General features: G+C 38.5%; 1 protein-coding gene across 2 annotated transcripts in view; it reads right to left on the bottom strand.

The window, feature by feature from the left end:
- The window catches only part of camsap1a (calmodulin regulated spectrin-associated protein 1a), a 36824-nt gene that overhangs the window by 6140 nt on the left and 16105 nt on the right, over positions 1-14579 (bottom strand). Inside the window, exons 6-14 of one of the 2 annotated variants that reach the window (XM_053479190.1) lie at positions 13995-14027; positions 12763-12904; positions 11520-11659; positions 9849-9945; positions 9172-9340; positions 7632-7711; positions 7070-7154; positions 4745-6665; positions 3717-3853 (exon numbers count right to left, since the gene is read on the bottom strand). In XM_053479190.1, the coding sequence (XP_053335165.1) occupies positions 3717-3853; positions 4745-6665; positions 7070-7154; positions 7632-7711; positions 9172-9340; positions 9849-9945; positions 11520-11659; positions 12763-12904; positions 13995-14027 (2804 nt within the window). The remainder of the gene's footprint in view (positions 1-3716; positions 3854-4744; positions 6666-7069; positions 7155-7631; positions 7712-9171; positions 9341-9848; positions 9946-11519; positions 11660-12762; positions 12905-13994; positions 14028-14579) is intronic. The other variant, XM_053479191.1, reaches the window with a different exon arrangement.

Raw genomic sequence — 14579 nt, 5'->3', positions numbered from 1 at the left:
TGTTATGTTTGACTAATAGTTAAATGTGTTTGATGATCAGAAACATTTTGTGTGACAAACATGCAAAAGAATAAGAAATCAGGAAGGGGGTAAATAGTTTTTCACACCACTGTACATATTCATAGCGTGGAGTATTAAAGCATGACCTCTGACTAAACTACTACTTTTCCTCATAATGGTGGTTTATAATGCAGCTTCATTCATTTGGCACAAGTGAGTAAATGAAATCTTTTAAAATACAAACGAATTGTGTTTGTTCTTTGCCTATAGTGCTTAATGCCATGCTTGTTACAACATACTACCGTAACACTGAGTGTGCATTCTCAGGCAGTACCGTGGCTGTCTGCACAAGGTTTTATAACAGGCCCAACCCCAGTGAAGTAACAACAGCTACATACTCTAGTTTTCAAGTGCCAGGGATAACCCGTTTTTTGGACGCTTTGTGTTTAGTGCAAGGAGACTACCAAAGTTGATGTAGCCACTGCTTAATGGATAACAGGCTTCTGTTTTACAGGTGTCCTCATTTAGTCTCAATTAGTCTCTAGTTGTTTTATTTTAACTCTAGGTTTTGCATGGGGGCCCTATGTGTTACTTTATAATTCATGTTACCAAGCCATGTGAGTTTACTTTTGTCTCCACTCCTGTTTGAATTCCACTCCTGTTGGTTACCTCTAAATGTTATGACTACAACATGGGCAAGGCGATTAGACTTCATGGGCAGTCACCTTCTGATCCAACGACAAGCTGTAGGAAATAAGAGACATGAGCTCATGGTGCTCTGGAAATGTGCTCCCCATCCAGGACATTTGCAGTATTATTTTCATGGCTGGCACAGCATGTGGTGGAGCGGGAGGTGATGGACAATGGAACAAGCAAACTTCCAACACAAAGTCTCTAAGAATTGTCGTTTTATCTGAACTCTGTCCTGTTAGCATTGAGATTCTTGCTGTCAGGCCTGTTTGCCCGCAGATGCTTCCAGATAGCAAAAATGCTTTTTGTTACCCTGAAAGCACAAAAATAATTCCTGTTAGCCCAGAAAGCACAGAGATAATGCTTCTTAGCACTGAAAGCACAGAGATGCTTCCTGTTAGCCCTATTAGCACTGAAAAGCTTCCTGTAATGCTTCCCGTTACCTTTGTCCTGCTTTGTCCTGTTAGCCATAAAAGCTTTGATATGCGTCAAGGTCCAGCTCTGTCCCTGTGCTCACATCCAGCACTGTCCTCATGCAAAGTTCCATCGTTGTCCTTGTTCCAAGTTCCAGCCCTGTCCTCATGGACGACTCACCCCGGTTATGTTGGTCCCTTTGAGCTTGGCTTAAAAGTTTATTTTGCTGTCCCACAAGCCCCTATCCACTTCTGCTATGGGAATGAATTAAAAACTAACTTGAAAGTTGACTCCACTGAGTTGAATCCCTAATACAGTTGCTCATTCTGAAAGCTGAGATGAGACTGCCTGCTCCAGGAAAAGCATATATGATCTCTTTCATCAATGGATGAGCTCTGGAATAGGCCCCCGCTCATTCATTACAGCATTAAAGTGTATACTCACCAGAGTGGGTATAAGGTCATCCCTACTCCAGACCTGTCAGCGTAGCCATTCGGTCACCAAATATGCAAGATAGTTCCAGACTCTTGCTGCCAGCTCTGTCTGAAATGCCCAAACCCTCCTAGGAGCATGTGTGCTCTCAGAAGAATTAAAGGATGATTGAGCTACTCATGATCCTATAAAATTATTGGAAGTACTACAGTATATGATTTGTCAATCAGAATTGACAATCGCCTGCATGATAGATGCAGAGAATGCTTTGCTGACAGTTGTCTCCAGTTTACCAACTACAGGCATGGTCCCAGGAAGTCTGAACCCAAGGGTCTCCTGGTGAAACCCATGTAATTTGCCTAATTTGGGTTTTCTTCTGAGGAAAAGGAGACGTGAGAACTGGTGTTTGTATTGTATGGTCAAAACCTGGGCTTATATAAGGCCAGAAAGGAAGGAGTCTTTCCTGGGAGAAAAGCACTTGGAGATACTCAGTCGGTAAATCTGGAGGCCTTAGCACTGAAAGCACCATGAAATTAGCCTAATCTGGGGTTTCTTCCAAGGAAAAGGGGATTCATAGTCATGAGAACTGGTGTTTGTATTGTATGGTCAAAAACTGGGCTCATATAAGGCCTGAAAGGAAGAAGTCTTCCCCGGGAGGAAAGCACTTGGAGATACTCAGTCAGTGAATCTGGAGGCCTTCTTTGACCTTGGAGGAGCGAATAATTTTATTGATAAGACCTTAGCAAGGCAACTAGCAGTAGGTTGTTTTCTCCATTGCCACCAGAACACAAAACTTTTGAAGACTACAATAAAGAGGCTTTGTCTCTGGGGCTTAACCCATGGGATGGACTTTTTTTTTTTTTGTTAAAATGAAAGAAAAGGATCTGCAATGCTGTATTGATTATCAAGATAAACAGATGGATGAATTCTGTAGGAAGCAAATGCTGTTTTAAATTGGATGCAAAATCTGCATCAGAGCAGGGGATAAGTGGAAGACAAACTGTCAGGGCAGTAAAAGTACTGAATAATTTCTTTTGGCCTGATGAGTGTTCCTGTATTCTTTCAAAGGTTTATTCAGACCCAGTCAGTATCGCCAAAATAAAGGTAGTTAACACTGTGACCACAGCCCATCTTGGTGAGAATGGTGCAGTGCTTTCTAGATTTAGAAATTTCTTCTGCCGTTTTACGCAGAACTTGAGCACTTTGCTAAAGAAGCTAACCAATAAGATGTCAACATGGTTTAGGTGAAAATCTGGAAAAAATTTTTTTATGTCAGCCGGTTCTACATATTCCTAACCCTGAAGCCCAATTCACTGTGGAGATTTATGGATATGGAAGCTGGCACAGTCCAATCCAAGCACTGAAGGGCCTATCAGAAATCACACCAATGTCCAAACATGTCTGACAACATTAGAGAAGAATTATATTGTTGGGAATCAGGAACTTCTGGCCGCGTGCGATCCCTGCCCGAGTACACGGTTTCGTTCTGAGATCACATTTTCCCGTGGACATCGGCATGATTCCAGATCATTGAAGAATTGTGTTCTCGCTGATCAAAATAAAACAGACATTGTGGTAAAATGTTCTTAGAAGCAATCCCAAGGCTCTACTATGAAAATGACCTAAGCTAAATACTCCACTTACTGTGTGAACATAATTCCAGGTGCCATTTGTCAGGGCAGCTTTATGCAATTAGGTAGTATTTTGCAATTAGGAAAAATAATAAAATAGTCAATAGTCGTACAAAGAAGGCCATTTATTCACTTCTTTTGTCTGCCCCGAATCTTGCACTTGATTCGACTATTCCACACATACATTATAGTTGACTAGTATGTAAGTTTGCTTCAGAAGGAACAACCTTTAAATAAGCCTATAAATAAGCCAAAACTTAATCATGCATTTGCACACATGTGCATGCATCATAGGTAGGTTACTTTAACGTCACTACACCAAGTCTTCTAGTTACCAAGAAAATGTTCAGCCTTTTTTTTAAACAATCAGGCAAAACAATGCAAAACAAGTAAAATTTTTAAACAGGAAGTACTTTCTGAAAAAAGTGCAACATATTTATTTACTTATTTAGGATCACATCATAGACATTAGGTGTCTTCTTTGCATTCGCATTTACCAAAAACAAATTTAATTTCCTTTACATACAGAAGGCATAAACACAAATGTACCTGGCCTCATCTCGTTTGAGCTCGGATTCTGCCTCCAGCTGCTGCTTTCGAAGACGTGCCTCCTCAGCCTTCTTCTGTTGCTTCAGCAAAAATGCAGCACGCTTCTTAGCAAGCTCATCTGCTGCTTTCTGATCATCCTACATGCACACACACACACACACACACACACACACACACATATTTACACTAACTGTCTTCATTATTAGGAACACCTGCATATTCACTAAGCTATCTAGAGAGGCCAATCATGTGGTAGCAGATCAATGCAAAAACTCAAACTAAACAGTTTTTTAAGAAAGAATAGCCATAAGGCACATAAAATATTAAAAAATTTGCACCACAAGGCCGTGCAGCTACAGGGCCATAAAAAATATTCGCCCCTTCCTGATTCATTTTGCATACTGTATTTGTCACACTTACAAGATTACACAAACCAGAGTAAACAGAAAATGAATTTTTTGTCACTTTAAATGATGATTTTATTTTTTAAGAGGAAAAAAAGCTGTTCAAATCGATGGGGCCCTATGTAAAAATTAAATTGTCCCTTAAAACTTATAACGGGTTGTGCCACCCTTGGCAGCAATAACTGCAAACAAGCCTTTGTGATAACTGCCAATAAGTCCAATAAGTCGCTGGCCCAATCTCAATCATTTAAATGTGACAAATACGCAAAAACATAAAAAATTCAGGAAGGGGGCAAATATTGCTTTACAGCGCTGCATGTAAGACGAAAAAATATTTGTTAGGTATGTGATTTATCATAGTTATGTTAACCATTAAAAAAAAGTTCTAATAATAAACAAGTTATATTTTTTTTAATTGAGTTATAAATTTTTTTCACCCAAAGAGCACTTAAGTTAAATCAGCATAGCAACAATTGAAGAGACTTGAACAAACTAGTTCTTTTTGTTAAAACAAAATATGCAGCTATTGCCATATCTCATGTTCAAATAAAAAAAAATTTCGCTTTTCAATTTTATAAAAAAAATTAATAAAAAAAAAAGTAGAAGAAACCATATTACTGTTACCTTGAAGAAAAAACCCAGTCCTGCTTTTGGCTCGCCAGAGTCAGAGGCGTCAGCCAGGTCAGACAGAGCAACCTCGATCAGCTGGGCTTTTTTCTCTTCCAACTGATCATCAATAGATTCTTTTGCAGAACTGCCTTGTTCTTCCACTGCTGGCGATTCTAGTTTGGGCAAAGCTGGACTCTCTGCCTTTCGGTTTCCAGAATCTTGAAGACGGAATGTGGTATTTCGTGCCACGCCTCTTCCAGGATTGCGCCCAATTGCCTTGGCCACATCCTCTTCCTCGATCTCTGCTCGGGGTGTCCTGCAATCTGGAGGTGTCCTAGAATCAGCCATAGGTGACCGGGCACTAACTTTTAAACTTGCACGAGTGCTATTGTCCTTGCTAAGCTTAAGCTCTGAAGGTTTGGGTCGAGTGCTACGAGACGAACTTAACTTGGGAGGTCGTCGTGTTGCAGTTGACATATCTAAAAACTGCACAGATGATCGGGGCTTGACCTCAGGAGACTGTGGTTTCATCGTGTATTCCTGCGATGGAGACTTCATGGTTTGTTTCATAAGCAGTTCCTGTTGGACGGACAGCTGCATCATCTGCTGCTGGATTACACCAATTGCATCGTTCAAGAGCTCAATTGAGCGGCTGCAATCACTCAGATCTAAATCTTCCCCTACTTCTTCCTCATCCACACCTTCATCCATGTGAGTATCCCCCTTTAATTCAGTAGCTGCAGGTAAAACTGAATCCTCCCACAGTTTTCTTGACTCTTTATCCAAGTTTTTCTCAGTTCCCTTGCTCTTGGCCTTCAACACCTCCATACATGTGTCATCCTTTGTCAATTCCTTTTCTTTTATTGACGCTAATTCCTGCTTGACAGGATGTGGCAGTGTATCGCTGTGTCCCTTCTTAACAACATTAAGGAAAGCTGCTTTGCCAAGCTGAAGCCTCTGCCGTGCCGCCAGCACCTCCATCTTCTTCTTTTGCGCCTCAATGGCACGTCGCTTAGCCTCTAGCTGCAACCGCAGGTGGACAAGGTCGGAGGCCAAGCCTCCTTTTGCATCAGGACTCATGGTGCCACTCTCAGAACCATCGGGAGTGGTAGCATGTGAACTGCTAACACTGCTGTAACCATCATGCAAAGCTGTGCGGTGTAATCTTCGCTCTGCAAAGCTGGTCATACGACTAGAGTTGCTGCTACCCTGCGAAAGTGAGCTTGGACATGGGCTACAACGTCCACTGGTGCTATTTTTATCTCCATGCTCGCAAACTCGCACATCCTCGCACAACTTTGTTGACTCTTCTTCTTGTCGGTGACCTGGGCACTTTTCATCTTGATACATAAGCATGCTTTCAAGCTCTTTCTCATCTACATCATCTTCCTCTTCTTCATTCTCAATATCTGACTCTGAGGCTTCATTCACCCACTCATTTTTTCCATGTTGTGAAATCTCACTGTTTCCATGTAGGAAGAAACCACCAGATTGCAAAGAATTTATGTTTTCTGGTTCCACAGTGTCAACAGTCGTGAAACTTTGCTTTATTATTGTGCGGTCAATAGGTGAGTGTCCCTCTCTTCGTCTTTGAATCTGGCCCTCCCCACTTTCTTCTCGTTTACTGACCGCCGTAATTTTCTCCTTATTAGGTCGTAAAACAGCCGGCTGCAGCGGCTCCAGGAAGAAGCTCTCTGGCTGGGGATCTCTGATCCCAACCACCCCCCTAGGTCCTATAATGACCTCAAGCTCTTCGTCCTCACTTTTCTCGCTGTCATTGTTGTGCACTGAGTTTGGGGAAGGCTGGCCATTGACATGGTGACGAGGAGTTATAGAGATGACATTGGAAGCTAAACTGTCTTTGCTGATGGAGCGCGCTAAGCTGATGTTATCACCGCCCACACGTTCCCACTCCATTTCCAACTGAGAAACTGGTCTACAGAAACAAAGAGAAAGAGAGACAGTCTGACAGAAATGTTGGACTCTACTCTGTGTTGAAATACTTTTACTTACTTATTCACTGTACCACTTATCCTGTACAAATTCCCAGGATGCCTAGAGCCTATCCTGGGGGACTTGGTTTCACTAAGCGGAGGAACACCCTAGAGGGGCTGCTAGTCCTTTACAGGGCATAAGCACACACACTCACTGACTATGGACAATTTGACTAAATGCCAATTTAGACAAACAATTTGTCTTTGGACTGTGAGAGGAAACTGGAGCACCGAGAGGACACCCCCAAGCATGAGGAGAACATGAGAGGCCACAGTGTTAACCACTAAGTTGAAACATTAGTCGGCAAACTGAGTTAATATTCTTGACTTGAATTTCTGGGCTTACCTTGGTCTTCTCTCCATCCAGGGGAGCCGAGGTCCATGACTGTGTCCATCCATTCGCGAGAGAGAACTAGACCTGTTTCTGAACTCTACACAAATACACACACAGTCTGAGATACAATGTTCCAATGATTCCAATGATGTTTTACTATTACCTCTTAGTAATTACTATTATATTATCTATTAGTATAATGAGATTATATGGTGCATCCACTACACTCCACACAATCCCTGTGAGTGAGCTTATTATTTTTCTACTATTGTCCAAGCTGTATTAAAAACATTTAACTTTCTAACAATCTAATTTGAGAATTCAATTGTGCTGTAGTATAGAAAGTTATAATATCTAAGAAAAAATTGAGGATTGTGAGGAAATGGCTGTTTATGTTCCTGGAATGTAATCAAAGGTATTACAGGAACTAAGTTGTCTTCATTTTAAAATATGATTATGCATTTCATTAATTTCAGATAGAATAACACTTTTTAACAGGACATATTCTGCATGTGACTACTGCATGTGTTTACAAGATTACCTAATTTGTTTAAATTACTGAATTAATACTTACCCGTTGTGTCCTCCACCTGGACGGGATTCTGTTGTCTTTGTTTAATTGAAAGGAGTGAGAAGGAGGCACTTGCTTTGGTACTGTACGTATTAAAAAAACATGCGATTATTATATATTATAATATAATATGTATTATTATACAGAACATATAAATACAGTATATAGACATTTGTATATAATATATAGAAAGCAGTGCAAACAAATTGTACCAGATACAAAGCATAAATACATTTTAATAATTTCAACAGAGCCCAGGCATACGAACAAATCAGAAACTTCTTTAGGGCTTGTTTTGTGAAACTAAGTTATTACCCAGGGAAGCATTGAAGGCATTTACACTGTTGGTTCTTGAATTTTACAGACAACTTAAAATTTTGAACGTAAATGACATCACACCAAATTTGTTGTATTCCAAACTGCATGGAAGTAGAGACTACTGAGCAACAGAAAGGCTGTTAGTGCTGCCATATCAACATATCTATCCTGTATAAAAGAACACAACTTAGATTATTATGTACGAATTTGTAGTTGTCTTCTCTTGACTTTCACGGTTTGCTGTTTCTGCCATAGCTCCATCTATGATTTCCTCACTGCTCTAAACTTTCCTTAATAGACATGTCTTTGCTTGTATAACATAGTATAAACAAGGCATAAGATACAAAATTGTATTTCTTTGTATTAATAAGTTAGACATAGAATTCTGGAATACAAAAAGACAGACAGACATGTACATAAGCTTCCACTCAAAATAATAATTTCACTATCTCGTGCTGTGGGATTGACGGTAATTGTCTCCCATTCTCATTCTCAGTGCGTGTGCATCACTCGTACAGTCAACATTCATGTGCGCGTGTACTGTTTACTATAACATTGTAACCACGTGTGTGCACGCATAAAGCCTTTTTTTTATTTTGTGTCCTAAAGTAGTGACTGTTCTTTAACTCTGCAACTTAACAACGGCCTCTGTGTTGTAAAAAAAAGTTAAAGGGCCATAGGAGTGCAGGAGATTAATCTGTTGACATATGAGTGTTTTGATATACAAGCACGCTTCCGGAACGAATTATGCTCGCAGTTCAAGTTTTAATTTGTGGTTCAACTGTATTTTTTTTAGGCTAATTTGTAACAATTTCCATTGTTATAAGTACTATAACAATTTAACAGCTGCTTTACATGGGCACCTCTGCTTCCCACATCCTTGAGTTTACCTTATTAACTGGAAGCTCAATTATCAACTCAATAATCAGTTAATGATATTACACGGCACAGAGTACAGAACAAAGCAGCCAACATATACAAGACACAAAGTGGGGAAATTGCTTCTCTTTGGCAATTTAAAACACAAACAGTTTCATTACGAATTGTATCATCCGCAATAACTTGAATAAAAGGTAAAATCAAAGAAACATTTACATGAATTTTAGAATTTCTTAGTATTTAGTTTGTCCCATTTATCTTTTAATGACAGTGTGAATTTGAGCTGACAGAGACACCTCACGTTTGTGGTAAGCGTGATAATGAGCTAGACAAACAGCACACTTACACAGATGCAGATTTCTCCAAGGGGTGATAATACCTGATACAGGTGTTATTAACAGGGCTTGACACCAATGAGTCAACCGAGGGGGAGGAGCTTAAGAAGTTACGCTTTGTGAAGTTTGAAACAGACATGTGGGGAGGGCGGGGGCTCTTCGGCTGTGCCAAGGCTCTTACTGCAAAAGAATAATCAGATGTCAATCCAACTGCCAAACAGTTTTGTAGACCTGCCAAAATTAAGTTCTGAACACTTTTCCTGGAAAAATATTAAATTATTTCAATATTTTTTTTTGCTTTTCATGCTGATTTCCTTTTTGCCCAAAGGTCTGCATGTGATCACATTACTGGACTTATAAAGTTAATCCTAAAAATGCATGAAAGTAAACCAGGGAAATGTTTAAAAGTATGTATATTTTTTTGGCCAAAAACAACAAATTCATGCCAACCCAATTTTGTGTGTGTTACGTAAATAAAAGTAAAATAAATTATCTAATAACAATCGTGCTATCAAGAGACATAACATCGTTATAGATGTGTGTGATTGTTATAATAGGCAACAAAAAATATTGTCTGCAAAAAAAGCATTCTGACATTTTATATTGAAAATACATTTTTATAGCACGATTTGGAACACATAAAGACAAAGTGTAATTTACACAAGAACTTATTACAGGTTTGCTTTACCTTCTTTGTTGTCTTGTAAATCTTTGGACTTTACAAAATCTGGCTTCATCACCTCAAACCACCAAAACAGCTCTGCTATGTAGACCATCACATTGTCCTGCAGAGAACAAAATTAAACATGTTTTATTTGTGCATCTTGAAAAAAAAAACGATAATAACTATCATTTGCTAAAATTGTGACTTCATACATTTAGGGCCATTTTAACCATAATAGTGTACTGTAGTATAGGACTCATACAGTCTGAATGTTCTTATGTTGTTTAGGTTAGTAAAAATATATGAGACAAAATGATGTCAAAATGCTAAAGTAGAAAATGTGAGATATGACTGATAAAGTAAATAATTAGGTAAAAGTTCGAACATGAGAGGCGAAATTAGTGAAAGTAAGTAACAGTAGAGTGTTTAAAAAGTAAATGAGTGAATATGAGATAAAAGTATCAAACATGAGGTAGATAGTAGAGTGTGAGGTGCAAGTACACAAATGCATGGCAAAAGTTGGAGTAAAAGTATGAATAGAGAATTGTGAGGTAAAAGTAGCGAACGTGAGGTAGAAATAATCAGTGTGAAGTACAAGTACTGTAGGTTATGTGGGGTATACGTAGAGAATTGTGAGGAAAAGTAGTGAAAGCTTAAGCTTGTAAATGTGAAAACTGAAACTACGAATGTGCATGACAAAGTAGTGTGTGTGGGGTAAAAGTAACTGTAATTTTAACTGTGAATATGAGGTACAAGTATGGGTAAAAGAATGTGAGTGCTAAAGTAGTAAATGTGAAAACAATCTAGTGAAAATGTGGTAAAAGTGGGGAATATGAGGTAAAAGTTGTGAATGTGAAGGTTTAAAGTAGTAAACGTGATATAGTGTATTAAGCTAAAAGTAGAGAATTTGAGGTTAAAGTAGGTACGGTAAAATGAGCAAAAATTTGCTAAACAGGAGAAACTGGAGAATGCAATGTAAAAGTAGTGAAGTAAAGTTACGAAGACTGTGAGGTATCCCTACATACAGTAGTGTGAGGTAAAAATATGCAATGTGAGGTGGAAGCAGTAAATGTGAAATTAAATTTGTACATATTAAGTAAAATTAGTAAATGTGTAAAAATAAAATAAAAAAAATAATAAAAAAGAAATAGAAAATGTAAATAGTAATTACCAATCGTGAGTTAAATGTGAAAAATGTTAGATAAAAGTAAAAAAGGTGAGGTACAAGTAAGAAATCTGAGGTACGAGTAAGGAATTGTGAAAGAAATTAATGAGGGTGATTGAAAAGAATAGAAGAATGTGAGGTAAATGTAACTGATACAAGTGTTACAATTAGAAAATGTTACAGGCAGTGACTTCGAGGTTAATCCAATAAATTAAAATGTAAGAATATGGAAAAATTAAAAATGTAAGTTGAGAAAAGTAAATGTTACAAATTGTAGAAAAAATATAGGAGAGGACGATCGGAAGGAAATTTATACTTTTTAAAATTGTGTTCAAAAAGCAATGTTAGTAGAGGTAAAAATAATGAAATTACATACAAAAAATGAGAAATGTAAAATCAATTAATATGAGATGAATCTTAAATGTGAAAATATAAATTCATTTTGCAGTTTTTGCAGTAGGTTTCTATAATAAGCAACACCATATATACAGTACCATATATACCATATATATGGATGTGTGTGCTCCTACCTTTAACACTGCTGGAGCATATAGCAAGTCTTCAGTTCGTAGATACAAACAGTGGTTTAGATACTCATTGGAAAACTCATTTAGAAGCTGAATATTATACACACTGTCAGAAAGTGACAAAACTTCCTTTAAGCAGATGTCTGAGGATGCAAAGAAAACAATTAAAATTAATTACTTCTTTAGTCTGGCCAACAGTTATTTATGATTTATTAACATTAATGTTTTATTGATTTGCTTGCTATTTTAGCTGTTACACAATATTAGGGTGGCAGACACACTGGCCTATTTACATTTAAAGAGTTATTATTGTTGCAGCACAGGAGCGTAGAGGTTATCATTGTGGTACTGGCATTAGCACCTCCACGATTGAGGATTCGAGTCCCGCTTCGAGTCTGTATGTGTGGAGTTTGCATGTTCTTCCCATGCTTGGAGGGATCATAAAAGACATACATCTAGACTCTTTTCACTTCTGCCACCTATAGTGGTGAAAAGAACTGCATCTAGATGTTCATACAGCTGACTCTAACCCTTTATCTTTAACCCTTAAGCTCATTTTTTCAGCCCTTTTTCCTGGACGGGAGGAAATGCCAATCCCTGCCAATCTATCACAGGGCACACAAGCATACACACATTTGGCAATTTGAAAATAACAGACTGAGGGAGAAAACTAGAGTACCCGAAGGTGACATTTACATTTTGCAGATGCTCTTATAAGAGCGACTTACATAAGTGCCTTGAAGCTTTCGTAGTTGGATAGATCTTACTCTGGGTTACCAGGTAACTAACTAAGGTTACTTAGTACCATCAGTCAAACACTGTTGGGAAGGTGTTTTTTTTTTGGCTCCTTTGTGAGGAGCAAAAAGGGTTCGAGGAGAGAGATTAGCCCCCAAATAATAAAGAAACAGATAGGTCTTAGTCATCATTTAATAAAGGGCCACTGCAGCATAAGTCACAGTGCTCTGTGAAAAGTTTCAGTCAAGGAGGAGCTACAATCAAAACAGTTCTATTTGCACCTTATATTCAATTAATAAAGTTATGCTCTTATGAATATCGACCTGCCCAATGAAAATGTGTGTGTATGTGTGTGTGTGTGTGCATGTATGTGTGTGTTTGTGTGAGTGAGTGAGTGAGTAAATGTGTGTGTGTGTGTGTGTGTGTGTGTGTGTGTATGTGTGTGTGTGTGTGTGTGTATGTGTTTGTGTGTGTGTGTGCGTGTGTGTGTTTGTGTGTGCGCGCGCAATACCTTCTAGCCTCATGTATTCAGGGCAGTAGTAATGGATGACGGCCAGCAAAGCAGCACCATCACACAGGTCTTTCATCAGATCCTCTACTACTGGCAGATGAGGGAGAATACGGCTGGACACGTGGTCTCTACGGTAACGTACCTAAGCATGTGGCGACAAACATAGTACAATGGATCAGGGTACATGCACACACACTCTCACCTTACACACCCTACAGCACATTAAATATTAAGTATATATATGCCCCTGTTACTACCTGTCTAAGAATAAAATGGACATTTAATTTTACAATAGTTACTGTTTTAACCAGTTTTTGAAAAACCCAAAAAGCACTGTTACAGTCTGTTCTAATTTAAATGCAGTATTCTTAGGATAATGCTTATTCAAATAATATTGCCTAATTCATTATATATGATTTAAAAAACTAAAAGCTACATAAAGCTACACAACCACACTCCTGTAGTACATTGCGCTCTCCACAATTTTTTGTATCTTTTGGCAGAATGGATTTATCTTGTTTTGCAGTGAAAGTATGCAGATGCATACCCTCAAAAATGATTGCAACAAGCCAAAGACTTCCATTTTATAAATTACAGTGCAACACTAACTCGAGCCCAACATTTCCTTTAATTCCTTTAACTGCCTGATTCATGTTTGTTTAACCTGTTTAGATCCCGAATTTATTGCTACTTGTTTGTTGCTTCCTTTCTCTGCATAGGTACTACTAACAACATATTTATCAGAATGGAAATAGCAAACCTGCTCCACAGTGACATGCTGCATATATTCCAAAAACAACTGCAAGGCATGAGTGAGTAAATAAATAAACCAACGGAAGAGTAAATAGAAGAATACTGTACCACACGAGCAAACTCCACTGGCTCCAACATGCAATAAGCCAAGGCATTTATAAAGTCAGGCTGACAGACAGAGTGAAATGAAATGATCACAGGCACATGCAGGACGAAAGTGAGGTAGAGAAAGAGAACAGAATCAGGGAAACAGACAAAGACAGGGACAAAAACAAGAGAGAGCAGACAGAAAGACAGGAGGTAAATACTTGTGGTTGAATAAGTGATGTGTTATGGCAACATGGACCATGACTACAAAATTATAGATTTGACAAACACACCCTGCCTTGCCAACCAGACACACACACACACACACACACACTCACTCTCTCTCATCAAGTATAAGGCAGGAGACAAAAAGGAGGTGCCATATAACTTACAGGCACAAGCTTCCAGTACCATTTGGAGGGAGACTATCCAACAGGAAGGGACAGGGAGAAGAAGACAGATAGGAAAAGTTGCAAAAAAGGTCAAAGGTGAGAGTTTAAACATCAAGGAGGTAGACTAGACTAGACAATTAGTAACAAGCCAATCCAAAGCAGAAGCATGCTATTTTGTCATTCTGGGCATTTGTCAGAGGTAGACATGAGTCACTTGGCGCTATATAACACTAGCCTAAAAATTTAACTTTATATATGATCTTTTTAACATTACTAATTAGTTGTTTCATGTTCACAGTGGGATACTATAGGCTAATTTTGGTGAGGGAAAGGCTAGAGGTGGCTTGAATAAAGCCTGACACACTTCTCAACCAAAGTGTGTGTACAGGCCTCAGCATGCTTCATATGGAATTAATATTTTGTTGGCTTTCACAAACAACTGACATAACTGGAGAGCAAACACTGCGAAATGCACTTGCTATGTTGTGTACTGTAGGAATATTCAAGCCTGAGATTGGTCATTAAAATAAGCCATGTCCAAGCAGATTTATTTCAACATGGTTGACTTTTAGAAGCAGCTGTTAG

Source organism: Clarias gariepinus, chromosome 19 (genome assembly GCF_024256425.1).
Source record: "Clarias gariepinus isolate MV-2021 ecotype Netherlands chromosome 19, CGAR_prim_01v2, whole genome shotgun sequence".
NCBI classification, from domain to species: domain Eukaryota; kingdom Metazoa; phylum Chordata; class Actinopteri; order Siluriformes; family Clariidae; genus Clarias; species Clarias gariepinus.
The sequence above is the reverse complement of the archived record's forward strand: the minus strand, read 5'-3'. Positions and strand labels throughout refer to the sequence as shown.